Source organism: Macrobrachium rosenbergii, chromosome 24 (genome assembly GCF_040412425.1).
Source record: "Macrobrachium rosenbergii isolate ZJJX-2024 chromosome 24, ASM4041242v1, whole genome shotgun sequence".
Classification (NCBI taxonomy): domain Eukaryota; kingdom Metazoa; phylum Arthropoda; class Malacostraca; order Decapoda; family Palaemonidae; genus Macrobrachium; species Macrobrachium rosenbergii.
Window position 1 is genome coordinate 33879699 of NC_089764.1, and position 22093 is coordinate 33901791.

At 36.6% G+C, this 22093-nt stretch overlaps 1 protein-coding gene across 4 annotated transcripts in view; it reads right to left on the reverse strand.

Moving 5' to 3' along the window:
• Positions 1 to 171: 171 nt before the first annotated feature.
• The window catches only part of EDTP (Egg-derived tyrosine phosphatase), a 50457-nt gene continuing 28535 nt past the window's right edge, over positions 172 to 22093 (reverse strand). For all 4 annotated transcript variants that reach the window (XM_067126462.1, XM_067126460.1, XM_067126464.1 and 1 more), the window contains exons 8-12: positions 21092 to 21277; positions 11028 to 11170; positions 9066 to 9797; positions 4385 to 4490; positions 172 to 3580 (exon numbers count right to left, since the gene is read on the reverse strand). In XM_067126462.1, the coding sequence (XP_066982563.1) occupies positions 3443 to 3580; positions 4385 to 4490; positions 9066 to 9797; positions 11028 to 11170; positions 21092 to 21277 (1305 nt within the window). In that variant the 3' untranslated portion in view covers positions 172 to 3442. The remainder of the gene's footprint in view (positions 3581 to 4384; positions 4491 to 9065; positions 9798 to 11027; positions 11171 to 21091; positions 21278 to 22093) is intronic.

Here is a 22093-nt window from a genome sequence, read left to right on the forward strand (position 1 = left end):
TAGGCCAAAGGCCAAGTACTGGGACCTATGAGGTCATTTAGCACTAGCAATACAGAAGATTTTAGAAGTGTCATGGATCTGTGGGGGGGGGGAAACTTGCCTCTAGTTTGTTTGTGAATGGCAGTGCTTTTCGCCCTCACTTCACTTAATGTGGCTAGAAAGAAACAAGACTTTTTACTCAATCTTTTATTTTATTTCTACAAGGTGACTTAAAAGTTTACAAAAGCATTTCTGCAGTTACAGAAAGATTTTGGCAGTGTTAAAATTGAAATCAGCCAATTCAGCCTGTGTTTGGACAAGAGGAACCTTTCTGTACTTTAAGATAAACAAGTTCAAGTCCTATTTAAAGGTATGTCACACTAAAAAAAGATTAAATGTGATTTAGAGTAAACAATGTACAGTAATTTTTGTTGAACAATTTCTGGAGGATACAATTTCATCATATTTTTGTGACGGCACGAGCGACCAGGGCATTTTTTTGTTAAAAATCTTATGAAAATGTTACTTTCAAAACTCCCATATAAACCAGCTTGTACTTGTATGTGTGTGAATAGTGAAAAAAAATTAATTCCCGAGCTCGTCACAGAATATGTACAGTAATTATAAGGCTATTCTGAAATACAATGGAACTTGCAGAAAAAAAAGGGGGTTAAGTCTAATATTTAAACAGGTTGTAGTAGCAGAACAGTAAAATATTTAAAAGTTTAATTCCACAACATATTTCTCGCTGAAAAGTCTGGAGGGAGGTACCCATGACACAAACATAGACTTGTACATAGCCTGATTATAATAATAATGATCATGCACGATAAGTTAATGTTCCACATTCCAAAACCTAGAGTAAAACTAAATTCCTTAGAAAGTTTGTCATTTTCAAACTAAACCCTTATCACGTTTTCCACAAATTCTGAACCCTAAGAAGGTGGGCCCATTCTGAAGACACTACTGTAAACAAAAATCCAAGTTCAATTTCATCAAGTTGAGTTTGACAGCCCATGTGTAATCTTACAAACAATATATATTTGAAATATACAACTACCCAATTATTTACATTGATATACAGATAAAAGTTTTTGTCACAAGGATAACCATTCTAAAACAAATGTTAATCCACAGCACAGAATATTCTCTCATCACAGTTTGCACATTTACATGTGCTACAGAGCCCCTGGTTTCAATAACCCTGACAAGGTGTACAAAAAATTTTTTTTTTTTTACCAATGCATTTCCGCCATCACGTGGAAAAAATGTGCTAAATCACTATAACAAACAGTCAGAAGTCTGGAAAGATTTCCCAAGAAGGAATAAGTTGCCTAACTCCCCTTTCAAGTTGATTTCTGTACTGAATCGTTTCTCAACACTGGGAAAGACTTACAACCCCTTTGCTCTCTTCTCTCACAAGTTTTACTTCTTTACGCCTGAAAACTAAACGTGCCAATTTTAATTCATGCCATGCAAACCGCATGTGCAAACTCCTTTTAAGCCATACAACTTCTTCAATAGTAACTGATGATTCCCAAGCTCTTCAGCTACGAAGTTCATTAAACTGGATTTCGCCAAGCAGTTATACTAGTTACCTGTAATGGTTCCGTCTCGAGAGTTCTGGAACAAATTCATTGTGTACTCATGTTCAGGTTCAGATAAATGCATACAGTTAATTGTTTCATCATGAAAAAGCAGGTCGAGACAAAAGTAAATGCACCACACTAAACAGGAATACTTAAGTCTACAATTACAGACTGGAACTATTCCAATTGGCACATAAGCTAAAACAAAGCTGCTGCTTTTGCTAACTCATAAAAAACTTTCATCATTTTCCCCGAGTTACAAACTTATTATGACGGCGTGAACCAAAGATCAAATACAGACACCTAAGACGTTACTGGTATGTGACAAACAGTGTCGAGTTCAGGTGAACAGCACTGAATACCCATCTACGACCATGCAATAAATAACATTTAGATGACAGTTTTCCCACCATAAACAAATTGAGGTTACAGGGCCTAAGCACTGCTTCAGTTGTAATTCATAAACTACTGTGTTTGGCACACTGCATCCACTTGATCAGGTATAAAGGCATTAGTAAATGTAATACGGCTAAATCCACAACGAACCTTTGTATTACTTGATACAGGAGAGAGAGTGTACACCCTTTTTTGACATCTACTGAGGATAACATTTCAAATTGAGCCACTGACATGAACTGAGAGTTTATGCTCCTAAATAATACAAAACTTTACCAACATTCAACACGAAAACCCGTTAAAAGTCACAATGAGGGACAGTTCACATGGTACCTGAAGTTTTAGCTTTCAATTTTTCAGTATTGCTAATTCTATCCTGGAACTTTTTTTTGTTTTTTGTTTTTGAACAGCAATGGGTCAGCACATCTGGTAGTGGACAATAGCATTGAAAACATTAAAAGTACTTTTATTATAACCACTACTTCCTTTATGATGTCTGTAAATAGCTACATGAAGTGTAATAAATTAAGCATTTACAATTTTTGTAAAATGTAAATTACACAAGGAATCAGGCTGACAGATAAAATATATTACTTTAAAATTTACTGAATTTCATTACGACTTATCTGCATCCAACTTGACATAACAGTTCCATAAACAAAAATGATAATGCAGTGAACAGAAAACTAACTTTCGGTGCAACTGATATCCTAAACCTTAGTTACTGAGTTTACTGTGCTTAAACAGTAACTTTCTTGAACACCTTATTTGGTAGATAATTTCTTAATCCCTCAAGTTAAAACTTTCAAAAAACAGATTTACTATTCACTTGTCAAAAATTTCCAAATTGCAAAAAATGACAAAATTTACCAAAGCATCAATCATACAGACATAAAATCAGATTTCAGAAACACCAGTCCCTTTTATACAGTAATACTGTACTATAATAGAAGGTAGGCAGCTTGTAGCAATTAATCGGTTGCTTGGTTAATATAATACAAATATGATCTGAAACTGCCATGGATGAATCCAGTGAAAATATACATTTTTTAATACTGTTTATCCAGGATTTAAAAATTTTAAAAACTATACAAATCCTTTCTATCGAGACTTAATATATCAAAACTGACTCTGAGATGAAAGAATCTGATTTTTATTTTATTAAAAAAATAGAAATCACAAATGTTTATAGCCAGTTCATTACCGTTCTGTTTTTTACACGAACTGATCACCTGACAAAATAGACAAAGGAATATATCTCAAAAGCAGACCTTCACAGATCTAAATCTAATACTCTTGCTTTAAAAATTTTGGCAGTTATATGTTTACCGTAAAAAACGCCCAAACAATGAACTGGCCTACAAAAATTTTGCAACTATAATAAAAAAAAATATATATATATCACTTCATATCTTCAGGCTCTAGATATAAAAAAAAAAAGAAAATTAGTGCTTTTCTCGTTCCACCTTGCTTTTTTCCTACTTAGATGACATAGGCCTGATACCAACTTTTTGAGCAAAGTTTGACACCAGAGTGCCTAGGCCAGAGTCGTTCCGTCCATTGGAGAAGTTGAGCCCGATGGAGGCAACGTAGATGGTATAAAAAAGGGAACGGACCTGTGAGGAATAAAAATTTGTTTATTCTTGACGACTGATAAAACTGAATGGTATAACTATGCTAAGTAACCTGTGCCAAAAACACATTCACCTGAAAAAGCAAGCTTTACTGTTTAGCTGTCTTTTGAAGGTAGGCATATGAAAATATGAAATGGAATTGGAAAAACACACCACTTTTATAGAGATCCTCTAGCTTTAACCTGGAACTAGCTATGGAATTAATGGTGCAAATCTTCATTATAAGCTAATTTAATAGCTTTATTTCTTTGGATAATAGATTCTGACATCACACTGACATATAGATGTTGCTAGTGTACGTTTTTATGGCACATAATAATTGTGTAGATGCGGTTATGCAAAGAAAATCAAAGCAAGAAAATACATTTAGATGTTTAAACTCTAGGTACCAAGGTATATTCTGTTTACCCCTAAGATCTAAGACAACAATGATGGCGGTAGGAGGTGAAACTACTTTGGTAAATTTATTGTTATTATAATTTAGTGTAACTGGGCCAATGAGTCATTTGTAGTACTTTCAAACAGACTCGCATGAATGATCTGTCCTTAAATGAGAGGAGAAAATTAGAGCAATGTAAGAACACGTTTCAGCTGAGCTGAAGACAGCACCTCCAACAAGGACTTTGGTACAGTAAGGGTAATATAGTCAATATATAAAAACATTATTTGAAATTCACAAAATACACTTCTAAAATAAGAAGTTTGGTATCGAGTTGAAAACTAGCAGCATTTTATCTGCTTAAATATTAACCACTATATTAAAAGCAGAAAATGACTGACACTTACTTTGGCTAGGCGCTCTGCTCTATTAAAAATAATTATACTTTGTTCGGATTCCAAGCTTCCTTCTTCCTCCTTTATGGTGGTAGCAGAATCCATCATGTCAGTTGGCCTGTTCAGAAGAAAACATTCTTAAAACGATTTTCTTTTACGCCATAAATATTTAATGGATGCTACCCTCACAAGTCTTTTCACTATGCCAGGTCAATACTGTATTACAACATGGTACTTATCAAACTGAATGTCATTTTCTCAAGCAAAGATCAGCTATCATACTTGTTGCAATGGATGACTTCCACACTAAAGAAGAGCATAATTTTAGACTATAAATATTTGAATTGAAAAGTAATTTGGTAAAATATGCTAAGATTTTCCAATCCAAAACTATCATTACTTCTTACACACAGTATGTGGCAATCTTAATTTTACACAGGTTTAAAGTTGTAATGTTTTATGAAATGAACAATTGTTACAAATTTAAATGGAGAAACCAGAATCTGCATTTTCCTTTCGTCAGTCTTACAAGACACATTTGTCAACAGCAATAATACATGACCTGAAATCAAGAGCTTCCTTGAAAGATGAAAACAAAAGCCCTAAACATATTAAATAAATATATGAAAAGGAAGTACTACCAGGATGTGTTATACAGTAGCCATATCTTACAGTTAGGAATTTCCTACTTTCTCCAATTAATAAGTTAAAAGACAATTCAAAATGTTACTGCTTTAGGCCAGCCAGTTAAGACAAAAAGTCAAGTTCTCAGTCAACTTTCAAAATGACCTCTTGATGTTCATTTCATCAAGTTAAAATTTTTCAGCCTTTATTTTATTTTGTGTGCCAAACTGCTCTTACAATTACTGTATCACTTAAAAATACTGTAGTTCAGACCTCAAAATATCAGATTTGATATTTTCTAATTCTATGCTCAATTTCTCTTTAAATTCTGATGAAAATATGACTAGAAAAGTGATGAATACTGTAATGTGCAAGACATATGACCATAGAATCATCATCTCTATAAACTAGCTGGAAAACCTTCTGGTGACCAGGTCTAGTTTAGTTGGTGGTTGCAAAGGATTGAAAGGAGTGAATGGTTATACTGTATATGTGAACTTCAATGCTTGCACACAAAATGCTTTTCACAGTGGGTCGAGGCTATGCAATGCATCTTCAAAGTTTACTCCCTCTCCTGCATACAAAACATAAATTAATGAAAATAAATCAAAACCAAAAGCAGGAGAACAGCTTGTGGAAAATGACAGTAAGAGTGAGTATAATCAAGGCAGTTATGCTTGCAACCTTTTTTGAGTTTTACCTGTCTTTAATGAAAACCATCTTAATACTGAGCAGCAAATTCTTGCCAGCCCTCTTATCAAGGTATTCACCTCAGAGCTACTAATGAGCAGGCCAAACTTTTTAAAAATCAAAGTCCAGGATATGAGAACCACGTAGGCATAACATAGAAAAATTGCTTAATAGGTACAGCACAGCAAAGATATGAAAGAAAATGGCTAGTGAATAACCTTGCAACAAGTCAGTTTAGGATTTCAAACTTGGTAACCATAGACACCTTTACGACTTACATTCTATAACCTACAAAAGTATTCATGAGTGGCTACTAAAAGGAGAAACAGTACAAACAGGGTTTACATGGAGCCTATTAGCCATCTCTTATTGGCTGAATATTCTATACCCTACTATTAGCCCACAGTACTAAGTGCCTAGTGCAGGACACTGCAGGCAGTGGTACAGCCTACTGCAGTATGTACAGTACAACAAGGATTTTGCAACATCCCCTCTGGACTAATCTGCACTGCTCTCGGTTGATTTCTTTTCTTGTGTTACTTCTGACCTCATGCTCCCTAGATATCCAGCTTCAACTTTACCCAGTTCCAATTTACACCTTTCAGAGAACAAATCCTTAAGCCCAGACTTATGAAAGTTTTTGAAATGGAGCCTACTGCTTAATGACTTCACGATTCTTTGCACTGTTCAGTGGTCTGATTGTCTCTGAGTTGGTTTAGCAAACTCATCATAAAACCAAAGGAGAGGATAGCGACACGCATTCCCAATGCAGCTGACCTTCTAGCCAGTGAAGTAAAGCAACATTCAATTTGGTTGACAAATGGGTGTCCGCCAAGAAATAAGGTACACTGTCGGCTCATAAGCCCCTTGAACACCTGTTAGACAGGGAATCAAACTAGCAACCTCAGCCAAATTAAAACATAGGGGTAACACCTTTGGGATTATGTAAAATAGTATAAATATCATGTATACCCAATATCTTTCTTTCAACATTAGGGAGGTGGCTCCAAAGAATACAAAATGTAATAGTTACTACCACAATCATACTTCGACTGTAGAATAGAGGATGAACCTCAAAATTAAACTTTCACTGCCACAATACTAACAACTAATTTATTATTTGTAAGAGTTTTGTTTAAAACAAAAAAAAGCTTTCAAACAAATATACAGGTAGACTGGATTCAGTCTAATTGTACTGTATCTTGATAAACAAAATTACTCATGCAACTTCTTCATTCCAAGTGTTTACTTTGAGGGCAGAATCAAAACCCCTTTAACATGGAGCCAAATCGTCTGCTGCCTTTCAATCCACGGTTATCTATGCACTAAAAATACTGCCAAACTTTGAATGCAATTTGTGACAAACTATTTCTGAGACTTCATTGGGTTACCTGACAAGTCTGATTAGTGCAATTTGTAATGAACTTTCTAGACAACCTGGTTTTGATGCGAAATATTTTATTTATACAACACTTTGCAATCACATCTGTTACACTCAATACAAAGTATAGTGCAGAGTTCACCCCAGCACTTGTCCTTGCAGCATCCAGATGGTCACTTTCACATTTTTCCACATTTTTTTTTTTAGGTTTGAATACTTGGAAAGAAAACCGATTTTAAATAGAGATGCTTATTTAAAATGACAAATTTTAAAATTAATCTTCTGGTGCCAGCTGAAAACCAGTAAAATAAAAACAATAGGAATTGTTTATGCAAGGAATTAGTGGCATCTGGTATCAGTCACTGGGATGAGGGAGGCAGTGGGCAGCAACCTAATCTTCAACGCTGTTTTCTTCTCACCGCCTTCAGAGGACGAAGTACTTTTGTGTCTCCTCCCTAAAGCTGGCGTTTCGTTCCTCGCCCATGTTTCCTTGGCTTGAAATTTTTGTGTCAGTGTGATATAGTGTGTTTTGTGTGCGTGTGTTTTGGCTTTTGACAATGCAATCCTAAAACTTGTTTAAGCATTCCCTTAAGCCTCAGAGGAAATGTCCCGGTGTAGCTAACTAACCTTATTCACATTTTCTTGCATCCTTTGAGACCGATCCCCATCTACTTGTAGTAGACCAGATCTAATTCTTGTAATGTAACAAATCCTTGCCCTGAGTGTCGTTCTTGGTCTCCTGAGCAATGGAGGCTCTTTGCCAAGAAGCAGCAGCATAAGAGGAAGTCAGAGACACCATCTGGAGAAGGGTTCTCTCCTTCTTTGATGGATGCTTCTCAAGCTTCTCACTGTTCTGCTTTTCCCTTGTTCAGACTCCTCCCAGTTGCTGCTTCTTCCTTGAAGATTTTACCCCTTCCCATTCTTCCAATGCCTCGTCCTTGGAAGTTTTGGGAGAGGGGTCAGGAGATTTTATTCCCCATGTTGCCTCCTCTTTCTAGTTTGTGTCATCATTATCATTATAATGTGCAAAGTGTCATGCTATTACAAACACTGTACAGCAATTATATCGGTACAAGACTCCTTCACAAGTTTCTTAACCCGAGTGCATTTGCAATGTTATGCTGCCACTATGTGGCAGTTAGTTACATGAGACCCCCACAAAGTGGCAACGCAGAAATGCAAAAGCAGTGAAGTTAAACTCCTGAAGCCATCTTGTACTTATGATAATATTACTGCAGTACCTACTGAGACACTTGAAAGAAGCTCACATATTTAGGTTTTTATCCCTATTGGCCCCACTTTTGAAGACTAAGTTTGTATACTATGAACATATTTTCCTTATTAAGACATATTTCATAATTCCAAGCCTACCCTGCATACTAAAAATGTTGCACTTTAGGAACTTGCAGATTCAAAACACCCTGTAAATACAACAAGTATTATCCTGAAAAACTTTTAACACTCTGTGCAGGATTTCTACATATGAGAATTGTCATGGGTGCATTTCCAGTCCCATGTCGTAGGTTTTGCTGCATTTTTTTTTTTATTTTCTCCATTCTTTTCTATTTATTATTATTTTCCCATTAATACAATACAATAAATTCTGTGGTCATAAAAATTCTAAATTTTTAACTGTATGCTGAAGGAAATTTCATCATTTTCATATTTGGTCACTTCTCAAGATGCAGCCACTAATTTTTAAAAAATAATTTCAGAAATATACAATTTCTTAACTTCTGTGGAAATTCTCTCCACCTAACTCACAAGCAGTAACACTACAAGAAACAAGGGCAGTAAGTATGAATATCTTAAGTTTCTGACACCTGCAATCATAAGTAAAACCAAGACAGAATGTGCACCCACAAAAGAGCAAATCTGAGAGGGATAGAAAAGTTAAACTGTAATCACTCAACAAAAAATATGCATCCATATTACCACTCACTTGCATCCACATTACCACTCACTTGCACCCATATTACCACTCACTTGCATACTTACATTGAAGAATGAGAGCAACGCGAACTAGCTGAACCAGCATTGGCTGAGCCTGTAGATCCACGAAGACTCCCTGTCCCTGATATGATCTGCCAACTACCCACTGAACTAACGGATTCCTGCCGTTGCCTTGGAATTGGTTGTCCACGTGGAACTGGAACAGCCATTGGACTAGTCCTTAAAGCACTATTTTCTTTATTTCCTTTGTCAGAACCTGCACTATCTCCACTAGAATCACTGTGTCCGTTACGAGATCTACGAGGGCAGGATAAAGGCCTGCCCGATTCTGGCAAGGATGAATTAGACGCCCCATTCTTTAACGAACCACTTGAAGTCCGAGAGAGCGCCCCTGACAGGGCGCCTTGTCTAAGGGATAACTTCCCATCACAACTAGCACCAAAAGAGTCCGTTTCTCTTAGTGAGGACCGGCTAAAAGCTGCCCCTTTATTAGTTGAAGAAGCAGAGGATGCACGACTTAGATTAGGAGACATGTCGTCAAAGTCCAATTCACCTGAAAAACTTCCATACGGCCAAGTCAAATGGGCATTGTATGCATCTGCATCACCAATTTTTCCAGCTTTGAAATACACAGGTGGTGTGTGATGGGAAGAGCGATTTGAGGAACATGAAGAATTGAGAGAGTTTGAAGATCCTGCAGAGCTTAGTCCATCTGCATCTAACAATACACAGCCATCCAATCTATCTGAGCTTGCACTATCACTAGAAATGTGTCTCCTGGAAAATCAAGATAAAACATTACTGAGAGCTGATAAGAATTACACAAATATACCATAAACCTCAAAAGCAGGAGCAAATAACTTGCCGTCCACTATACTATTTTAGTAGAAGAATTCTTAAAACCCTGAAAAAGGTTGAAATTAAAAGTATGATAGAAAAGCAATATGATCAAAAGTTGCTTTAGATGTCCAGAATTACCAGCACCACCAACTACTGAACCGTTACCATTAGTTATTTCATGCACTGAAAAATGGATCAACCCAAAACATCTATATAACTTTCATAAGGATGGTCTTAAGTTTGTTCTTGTGTAATATGCAGAGGTCTCATAAAATATCCTTATTAATGTCAATCTATGTCTAAGACTTATCATCACTGACTGCTGATTCAGTTTGTGTTTTATAGATGTACCGAATTCTCTTCAATCAAAGATAGGTGTGAGGGTTACTCATCGAATATCCTTTGGTTCCATTATAAGAAGAAAAAAATTCACATCAAAGGGGTATTTAATAAAAAAAAATATATATGCCTAATGTTGCTCAATATACTGTATTTCAACACCTTTACAAAAGAGTTTTAGCCCCACAAAAACTAAGAAACTACATAATGACGGCTTTGACAGGTATTATCCATTTAATGGAAAGTCTTCATATAAAATGTTGCTGTCAATGCAGTAACTTGTTCATCTTTCTCATTACTTGTACATGAAAACTTTTATAGTAGAGTTTTACAAAGGGCTGCATTAATACTGGTATGAAAATCTAGGATTTGCTGGGCAAGCAAAACCTCTAGGGTTACAAGAGGTTTCCAGAAGTACCACAAGATAATTTTTTAGAACATGGATAAACGGTGCCACGTTCTCATATTTTAGAACATGGCTAAACAGGGTCATGTTCTCATTTTCAGTTTACCACTGTAGTATAGTTAGATTCATTCATTGTTAAAAAAGCTACCATATCTTCTATATCTTCTGTTTTCTATCAACCCTATTCAGGACAATGAGCAATACTTCAGGAGCGTCATCCTAAAATCCACTGATATCGCACTAGATTTCCACTTAAAGTGTTTTGCATAAACTGTTCCACAACGTGTTTCAGCTTTACAAAGTTTTAAAAATGCTTAAATATTATAGACTAGAGCATTTTACTATGTTAGAAGCATAACCAAGAGCAACAATACTTCAACTAAATTTGGTAACTGCTACAAATCCAAAACAATTAACCTTACCTCCTTCCTATGGTGAAGTCATCTGAGGTGATGAACTTGAGAAAGTAAAAGCAAAAGAAAAAAATCTCTTCTCCTTTGTTCAATCTGTCTTGAAGGTCATGCCCGAATGCCATCCAGTCATAGGCAATTGTCAAATACAAAATCTGTTAAGTTAAAGTAAGGTTATTGGTTTCTTAATACACACATAAATCAAGAACATTGATAACTGTAATGCTTAGAATACAAAGGTAACTACATCACCAGGTAGGCAGTTGATATGAACACAACTGTCAATCCTTTAAAGACTGAGCATTTCATACATGCATGTAATTCTAAAGATTGGCTACCTTATCTACTGAGCTCATACAAGTCCTTACACTCTGAAATCCTCAAATTTCTTACAGTTCACTGAAACCTCTCTAAGCTAAATCATTGTTGGCTTCCCAGGCACGCTCCCCAGCCTGTCAGAGAAGCGTCTGAAAACAAGGTGAGGTCTGGGCTCATCACCTTTAGGGATAAGCCTTTTTCTAGTCTTTGACAATCCCTCCACCAAGCCAAATCGTTGGCATGGTGGATGGATCATCAAAGACTGGAAAAATGGTTATCCCTAAAGGTGATGAGTCCAGACCTCGCCTTGTTTTCAGACGCTTCTCTGACAGGCTGGAGAGCAAGACTAAAGGGGAATCTGGCTGAGACTTCCTGTCCCAAGTCTTTCTCAAATAAAACTGAACTGGCCACATCCTGAGTCTTTCCCAAGAGGCGACACCATCCTCCTGGTGGCACTAAAATTCTCACGAATACCCGAGGAGCTGTACACGGGCCAAAACAAAGTGCCCTGAATTGAAATACAATAATAACCCTGAACTTTTCATTGGAACCTAACTAACTGTAATACACAAGTTTTTCAGACACGCAAACATTTGCGAATACTGAGAAACCCTGCAAAAGTGTTTATGTTTAATTTTTTATTTAATTTATATAAGTTTTCAAGCTTTTAAGTGTAAATTAAATAACAATAAATAATAAAAGTAGTAATTTCTCTCCCTTTCTCTTTTACTGAGATAAGAGAATTTTTTGTTTTGTATAAATACAGTAGATTTTTTACTTAATACCATTGATACTCGTGCAACATTCAAATCCATGTAATGTTCGACCCCTAGTTTTTACTGCATGTATTAGGATTTTAGCATATATATACCCCATGTAATGTTCAAGTTTTGATTCTGGCAATAAGCTTAAGTTAAAAAAGTCAAGTATACCTTAGTTTAACCAGACCACTGAGCTGATTAACAGCTCTCCTAGGGCTGGCCCGAAGGATTAGATTTATTTTACGTGGCTAACCACCAATTGGTTACCTAGCAACGGGACCTACAGCTTACTGTTGAATCTGAACCACATTATAACGAGAAATGACTTTCTATCACCAGAAATGAATTCCTCTAATTCTGCACTGGCCGGTCAGAGAATCAAACGCGGGACCAGCAGAGTGCTAGCTGAGAATGATACCCACCCGTCCAATGAGGAACTAGGCTATATCTCTATATTTTGGAATCAAAACATGATGGTAGCCTAGGCTATGCTGAAAGTCGCTACCGTAGCTTAGTCTATGATTCTGACATCTAAATATTGAGTTAAACTAGGAAGCTAAAAGCTTAGAATATGCCTATAAAACATATAAAAAATCAGCATATACTCATTTCGAATCATTAAAAAATTAATTATAATAAACAAAAGGAAAAAAAACTTCCGCCTTCTTTGTTTACAATCGTTTTGTCGTTACCGACAGCTTGCCAAGCAACCACCAACTAGTGAACAGCATAATCATCATCGGTTCTATTCTTTAATCTCTCTTCAACCACTAAAACTAGCGAACAGTATAATCATTCATTTCTATTCTTTAATCTCTCTTTACCAAATTCCACTATTCTTTTAGCTCTATTACCCTGTTACTGTTTCTTTTATCAAAATTGTCAAAACATTTTTACTCAATACCCTTCAGTATGTACGATTCTGTGTGAGTCGTAAGTGAAATCAGATGATGAAATACAAATGGCAGCTAATACGTGTTTACATTCAGGAAATGTAGGCTACACTTATTATAGCCTAGAACAGCCATATAGAAAAAAAAACATAATAAAAGATTCTCAGATAAGTTAAACATTTATATTTACTGTCTTTATTATACAAAAAAAAAAAAAAATAGTTTGTCACCTTCTGTGGAAGGAAATGTTACTTTGTTGACTTTCATTGTCAGCCTAGTCCCAAATCTTGCACTTTTCCAAAACTATACCTCATGGAATGTTCGACCCCAAAATTTTAGGTCATAAATCTGGTCTTTAAATATCAAACATTACACGAGTATAGACGGTAATAAGTACTAATTTTCAAACATTAATAAGATTAAGTAATAATAATAGTAATAATAATAATAATATACAGTAACAGTAATCACAAAATTCGTATGTGATGCGTATTTTAAACAAACAAATATCTTTCCTTCATCTTTTGTAAGAAGCTCGAAGGGAAAGCCGTCAGACATGTTGATTTAACATGACAAGAAGGGGGAGTGTTGCTGATTAGCGGGTCAGAGGTTTCTTACGTAATTCTGTGTGTGTGTGTGTGTGTGTGTGTGTAATAGTTCATAAAAAATTTCTCTCTCTTAAGTAGGGACAACTGTTATTCTCTCTCTCTCATAGTTAGCCAACCTACGTATTACTGTTTCTCTGTATGTCTTTAACTGTACAGCAGATAACTTTGAATAGATCTAATTTTACCTGTACCATCTACAAACTGCAAATGCGCCGTTCTAAAACATAGAGACATAGAGCATTTCAGAACAAAGAGAAAGAGACTGAATAAAGAAGTTTTTAAAAACGAGGTTGAAAAGATTTCTAAAAACAGATCGGTGGAATGGGAAGAGAGAGAAATAGCATACTAATCTTCACGCACTATATTTTTACGTCAGCCATTTATTTTTTTAAGGGTAATGTGTTAGGCTAACCTTTAAAAGAAATTACAGTAAACTTTAATTTCATTTAAAAGTTAGTTTAACACTGAATTTCCATCTCTTGACATCTAACGTAAGAATAACTTCTCTCTCTCATGTTATTCTCTGTCTCCATAATAATTCATAAATAATTTAACTTGATATTTCAAGGAAGGACAATATCTCTCTCTCTCTCTCTCTCTCTCTCTCTCTCTCTCTCTCTCTCTCTCTCTCTCTCTCTCTCTCTCTCAATAATTTAACTTGATATTTCAAGGAAGGACAATCTCTCTCTCTCTCTCTCTCTCTCTCTCTCTCTCTCTCTATAGTTAGTGCTCACACATTTTTACAAATTATCTTTACCTGTACAGTAAGTAGTTTAAATTGGATCTGATTTTACCTGTACCGTCTACGAACTGTAATTGTGCTAGTGTGGCAAATATGTTCTACAACAGAGACATAATAACGAAGAGTTGTATTAGTCCACATAAAAAACTCAGTTTGTTTATGAAAAAGCATTTCAGAACAAAGAGAAAGAGACGTAGAAAAAGAAGTTATTAAAAAGAGGTTGAGAAGACTTCTAAAAACAGATCGGTGGGAAGGGGAAAGACAGAAATTCTCTTCTAACTATTTTTATATCAACCATTTATTTCTTTTTTTAAGGATAATGTATTAAGCTAACTTTTACATGAAATTACAGTAACTTTAATTTCATTTAAAAGTTAGCTTAATAATTTGGGAGCATGATTAGGGTCGTATTTAGTGTTTAAACTTCAGAAATAAGCATTTACTAGTGTTTTTAGAGACCGTGCCAAGCTTACGCAAACATTCGCCTTGCGTGAGGGGTTCTGGAACCTAACCTCGCATAAGTTTGGGGTATAACTGTACCTTCCCTGCAATTACAAATCGAAGGAACTTGCGAGACTGAGGGTTTATTGGAATGTGGAAATACGCATCCTGCATGTCCACCGATATCATCCAGTCATTCTTCTGAATTGCCTCTAGTACTGTGCTGGCTAATTCCATGGAGAAATGGGGTAGACAAATGAAAGCATTAAGCTTCGCCACATCTAGAACTGGGCGCCAACTGCCGGATGCCTTCGGTACCAAAAAAAAAAAAATGGTTGTACAACCACACCTTGTCTCCTGACACCCTCTCGATCACCTTCTTCTCTAGCAAAGCTACCACCTCTTCTTGGAGAATAAGAGACTTTTCCTGCTGCTGAAGATATGAAGGAAAAGCTATTGGGGACGACGACAGAGGAGGAGGAGGAGACAGAAAAGGAATGACATATCCTTCCCTTAGAACCCTCACCACCCAATGTTCTGCTCCTAACTCTCTCCAGACTTTCCAGAAGGCCTGCAGTCCACTGGAACTTGAGGGCATAAAACTTCATTTCTTTCTAAAAGCCTTTATAGACTTGCTTTTATTGAAGCCTGAAGTGGGTCTATGAAATGTCTTAGCAGCTGAAGATGCTTCATGAGACAAGGAGGCATGAAACTTGGCTTGAAGGCCAAAAGCAAGGGAAGGAGCAGGCCTCTTCATGCTTGCCTTAACAAACTGTGTGATCAACTCTCTATTTTCTTTTACGGTGATATCCTCCCTTATTGCCTTAAAAAGGGACAGGTTAAGAAGACAATCTAAAGGAGAAACTAAAACTGCTGCTAGTTTCTGAGTAGGAGAGACCTTTGACGAAAGGAAGAAGCACAATTGTTCTCTCATCATCAAGACCGAGTCGGAGAAGGCAAAAGAACACTTGCCTGCTGCATTTAAAATAGCCTTGTCCAGGGAAGACAAAAAACCTAATGACTCCTCCCAAGTTTTGATACCTGCTGGCGCCAAAAAATCCTTAAGTTGGAGCGGAGAGACAGCAATAGTACTAAGTGAAAGCTTAGCAAAAGACAGGACTTCTGTAATTCTGAATAAGGACCTGTACAAAGCCTCTGCTTCTACATTAGACAAAAGAACTTACTGTACCAGTTTCAAGAGTCCGTCTCTTCACTAGATCCAAACAAGCAAAGATATCCGAGTCGATGTCCAAGGAAGGTTTAGGCGCCAGCTGCATGCCTGTGTCATAAATAGCAGCTGTCCATGGCTTCAAAAACCCAGGAAGACAAGAGCTAATTGCCTTACAAGAAGCTTTGTATACTAAAATATGAGAAATTTTGTCAAAATGGGCCCTAACCGAAGGAGAAAGCTTTGGATTTTTTAAGGACTAGACCGGAGCCGAGATACTAGATGATAAGAGAGACCTAGTCTCTACCGAACCTTTGTCCTCTACAAAAATGAGAATAAAGAGCTGCGCGACACTCCATCAAACGCTGAAAGAACGAAGGAAATTCTTCCGAATCCAGATCTTCTTCTTCCGCTAACTGAGGAGACATGGCGACGGAAGCCGACTCCTTGCCAAGCAAATCTGACTCAAAGGAAGAGGAATCTGCAAGAACATTAGCCTGCCGCTGTTTCCCTGAGGCGACACAAGGAGGCAAAGTTGAAGAGGAGGTGCAAGCAATCCTACCAGTCGTCAAAGAAAACGGGGAAGGTATGGGAGGGGAGGGAGAATGGGCTACATCTACCTCACCCACCTCCTCCAAACACGACTCAATGGGTTGCAGAACATTCCCAGACTTCATTAGCACGTAAGGCAGCTAGAATAGCATCTATCCTGGAAAACACCAAAGAATCTGAAACCATAGTCTGATGAGAAGACTAATCTATTAACAAAGCCAGAGGAAGAAGATTCACCAAAATGTATATATACACCTTCTTACTCTGTGCAAATCAATTTAATCCTATCCACTGAAGATGGTGAGGTCGAAATATTAAGTGGCAATTTACGTTTACCAAAGTGGTCCTTAGGTGAACGCATTAAACACGATTCAGACCGAGAAAAAGGAGAAGTAGGTATTGAAGAGCACAGAACCCCACTGCCCCGAGAACCGACCCAGTTCCCAGGTAGCCGACTCTTTCGCAAAGTCCCACTATCGCAGGGCAGTCCAAGGCTTGGGCTACGTACAGGCAAGGGCACCAACACTTAATTCTAACAAGGGACCGAGAAAAAGAACGCAAACTATGGGGGGATTCGGAACGGCTCCGTCACGAACTCGGTTAAACTTGTAATAGAACTTAAAATAAGGTTGACTTCCTGTTCTGACTTCTCGATATGCTTTTTCTGAACTGAAAGGGGAGCAAGGGGAGGAGCTACAAAGGAAGTCTCAATGCAGCCATACCCCAAACTTACGTGAGGTTAGTTCCATGGAGACCTCCCCAAAACAAGGCGAATTTTCACGTAAGTTTTGCAGTCTTTAAAGATGCTAACAAATGCTTATTTCTAGAGTTTGAACACTAAATATGACCCTAATCATGCTCCCAAAGTATTAAGCTAACTTTTAAACGAAATTAAAGTTACTGTAATTTCATTTAAAAGCTAGCTTGATATATTACCCTTAAAAAAGACATAAATGGTTGACATAAAAATATACAATGTGAAGATTACTTATACTCTTTCTCTCCCTCCCCATTCCACTGATCTATTTTTAGAAGTCTTCTTGACCTCGTTTTTAAGAACTTCTTTATTCAGAGAGAGAGAGAGAGAGAGAGAGAAAACCTTTGACCCGCTAATTGGCATCACTCCCCCTTCCTGTCATATTAAACAGACATACTTGACAGCTTTGCCTTTGGGCTTATCTTCAAAGAGTTAACAAAAGATGAGGGAAAGATGGTTGTTTGTTTATAATACGAATTTTGTAATTACAGTTATACTATTATTAATATTATTATTATTATTATTATTATTATTATTATTATTATTATTATTATTATTATTTAATCCTATTAACCTTATTAATATTTGAAAATCAATATTTATTAGGTAAATCATTTATTTATCATACAAAACAAATAAACATATGCATGCACCTTAAAAATTCTCTCATCAGTAAAAAAGAGAGAGAGAGAGAGAGAGAGAGAGAGAGAGAGAGAGAGAGAGAGAGAGAGAGAGAGAGAGAGAGATTATTTGATTATTTAAAGTTATTTACCCATAAAAGCTTGAAGACTTACAAATTACATAAAAAATTAAACAAACACTTCTGCAGAGTTTCTTGAGGATTTGCAAATGTTTGTGTGTCTGTGGAAAAACTCGTGCATGACAGTTAGTTAGGTTCCAATGAAGAGTTTGTGTGTCTGTGAATTCCTGCAACTTGAATCGCGCGAGTTCAGGGAATTACTGTACTAGCACTATCAAAACGTCTAGCCTGAGTAGGGATACTGTGGCTACAGATGAAGGGACACTAGGTAGGGAAGGACCAACAGGTTAAGTCCTAACTTATTGCTTTCACAATCTATCAGCTTCCCTTCTTTTCCTATATGTATCTGACATATTTAAACATAAAATTACTTAGACCAATCCCTGCATCACATCTAGTTTCGAGATCACACACACACTGTACCCCTGCAGCCGGTACAAACTGAATGTTGGTCTACTTCAAATTTCAACATCCTGCTTACACAAAAATCACTCCTACATAGCCTGATGTTATTGCTTTTGCTTCCAGTGGAAGACATCCTGGGAAAATGAGATTACAATACCATAAACAGGTGCAAAACAGCCCAACTCCACAGAATGCCAACAACCACTATGCACAATGGCAGCAATGGGAACTCTCACTAGTGCTTAAAACATCTGAACACACCTGGTGGAGAAACAGGTGAACTAGACTAGACGGTCTTCCAGGTCAGCCAAGCAATCTTTTTCTTTTTGTTTGAATGCTGACTCGTCTATCGGTCCAGCAGATACAAGCTAATTTAACATTCCTAATAAAATAAACTGAGCACCAAATTTTCAAATAAAATTTATATACTATCAAAAATAAAGAAATACACAAAACTATTATATTTAAAACATAAATAAAAAACAAAGGTGAATCAGCTTTTTATTCGCACTGAAGCACTAATTATATTGCTTTTTAAATTGTTTAAATCCATTCATAAACAATGGAGTTTTAGGAATTATACTGTATAAACCTGATGTTATGAGAATAACATTTTTATTAGACTTTCTTGGCAACACACTGTGTCTACCCTCTTCAATATCTTTAGCATTGCTGAGGTTCAAAGACACTTGATTCTTCTATAAGTCCAGCTCACCCATGTGTATGAAGAAAAACGTATTATGATATATAAAACAAATGGTAAAAAAAAAATTTAGGGTGCTTCATATCAGCCTTCCTGTAAGTCTGGCAATAGCTCAGATGATAAACTATGAGAATATGTGAAAAACAAAGTAAAGCCAAAATGGTCAAAACCACTTTTAAAGCCAACTGATACTTATAAGTCTCATAAACAGAGCCTGGAAGGAGGTGTCTCAGTGGTCAGAAGCTGAATCAGGCAGACTTTGAAGGCCATGAGGCTGAGCCTGTTGTTGAGGATATTTTGTCTATAGGCAAGTTCATGAACTTAGAGGTAAGTGATGATGACTTACGAGATGGCGGACGACCAAAACTCTGACTATACTACAGCATAACTCAAAGATCTTCAGAGAGCAGCTGGGGTAATGTCTTTAGAGGAGGGGGAGGAGGAATGGGAGGATGTTCCTAGTTCACTAATCAAGGAGGTATGTAGGAAATGGTGCGAGTTACAAAGTTTTGTGAAAACATTTCACCATGACAAAGCTGTAACAAACCATGTTGAACATTTTCAGTGACAATGCCATGCATTACTTACAACAAATTTTCAAATGCAGGCAAAACCAAATATCAACGGACAGGTTTTCACTGAGACAGTGGTCCAAGCAGGTCTCAGGCAGGTTTAGTTGTGCTAAGAGACATAAAATAGAAAGAACCAAGGAAACTGAATTGAATTGACTATAGAATTTAGGCCAAAGGTCATTCAGCAATGAAACGGAAATTGACAGTAAAAGGTTTGAAAGATGTAACAGGAGGAAAACCTCAAAGCAGTTGCACTATGAATCAACTGTTAAGAGAGATTGGAAAGTAAGATGGAAGAGAGAATATGAAAAGAGGTACAGTTAAAGGAGCGAAAGGGGTTGCAGCTGGGGGCCAAAGGCACACTGCAAAGAACCTTAAGCAACACCTATAGTGCACTGCATGAGGTGCACTGCCAGCAGTACCCTCCTATGGGGGAACCCAGGAAAGTTACCCGACATTTTGCATAAGATAACTATCCTTCCAAACAATTATATCTCTCCTCTTCACCTTCCTCACTGTCTGCCACTTACACCAACTCTCTTCAGTACAGGTAAACAGGTTAAATTTTCACCTATTCATTACGTTTATTCTTTTCGAGTACTGTACATAAAATTCGGGTTATGGTGCCTTATACGATCTACATTATTTCTTATGGGAAAACTTTATCTGGTTTTCAAACTGCCTTCTTGGATGCATTAAGACTGAGAACTCGGGTTCCACTGTATCAAAAAATGGCCATATCCATACTACTAAATTCCCTGTTCTTGCTTAAGAGAAGGCACACTGATGGTTCAGAAGGCCTACTACACTCATTCTTAACAAAATAAAGAGGTCTTTGAAACAGAGCTTTTAAGAAATTTGTTAAGGCCAACGATATCTTTAAGTACTAATTGGGGAGGAGGCTGCTGATCAACTTTGAGCAAGGGGCTTTACTCCTTCCCTAAATTAACTCATTAACTAGTGAGAAATGTCTCACAAGCATTTGCTGCAATTTGAGTAGTTCACCACTTGCCAGGGTTCCAAAGACCTTAAATCAATCTAATACCTAAATATGCAAGAAGACACTCGGGAAAAGAATGTGTAGAAAATTTTTTTACTAGAACTGAAGAACATGTAGTTTTAATTGTTGATGATCACCAGCCAAACCAAATTAACATTTCAGGGTTCAAATCATTTTGACATTTCATAATTAAAAGTTGTTCTTTATATAAACTATAGAGTAATGTAATTGCCAAACCCTTATTTTTATACTAATACATCAAACTTAATATTTACCCTTCAAACTCAATTGTATATTCACCCACACAAATTTTATTATGCATTTATTCCAGTCTTTATGCTTTACTACAGTTGATCAATGCTTATTTTTAAAAAGTATTTCAAACATTACACATACCTGAGCACAATCTAAAGAAGAATGGATCAATCCATCAGCCCAGAGTGATAACCTCAGTAGAGAGATGAATAGTGGAGTTCGATCCCACCCTGAAATGCAGTGTATCAAGAGACCCTGCGAACCTTCGTGTGTATAGGTTAAGAGTAGTTTTAGGTAGTTCTGACTAAGTCTCACAAGGTCCCATCTCTGAAAAAGGTAGGAAAAGTTTTTGTTGACAAATTTATAAATCTGTGGAATACTAATATCAAGTTGAATATGGCAAAATAGACTTAATAATCACCATCGGCTGATTTTCGAACCAAAACATTGATAGCTATGTTTGTATTTTATATTACAATAATATGAGAATACACACATTATTATTGGATACAGTGAAGTAAAGCATAACTTATTAAAAGCTTCATGGAAAAGATGCAAATTTGTTGCGTGTGTATTTTATAATATGATACTAACAATTATAGTTGACATACTAACATAAAAGTTACAAACTAAAACCAACAATCCCTGGGTATATTTATGAGCAAAAAAATAAAAAGACATCATGGGATAGAAAGGGCCAATACATTCCCCACTGATCCCCCTCTGCCCTGTGCTGAGCTACTACAGTTCCCATAAGTCATTTATGGACCATTGAAGTGCTATGAACATCTTTCCTGCTAAGTTCATCTAAATTGTAAGGCGCGTAATATTAATATTCATATGGGTTAGCCCGTCCATCACTCAAAACATGTTATAGATCATAAGATGACGCCCGTCCATTAAGGGACAACAGATGGCGTTGGAGCGCGTTTTTTGTAAAAAAAAATCAACAGATTCCGTTTGCTATTTTCACTTGATTTCATCATAATATGAGCCTTACATATTTATCTTTTATCGGCGTGAAAACAACAGTAAAATGTGTTCTTTCACGCCCAGTGGTTTTGATTAAAATACTTTTCTTTCAATCTTATTTACAGTTGAGTTTGATGGCATATCAAAGTTTATGGGAGTTTCATCCATGTT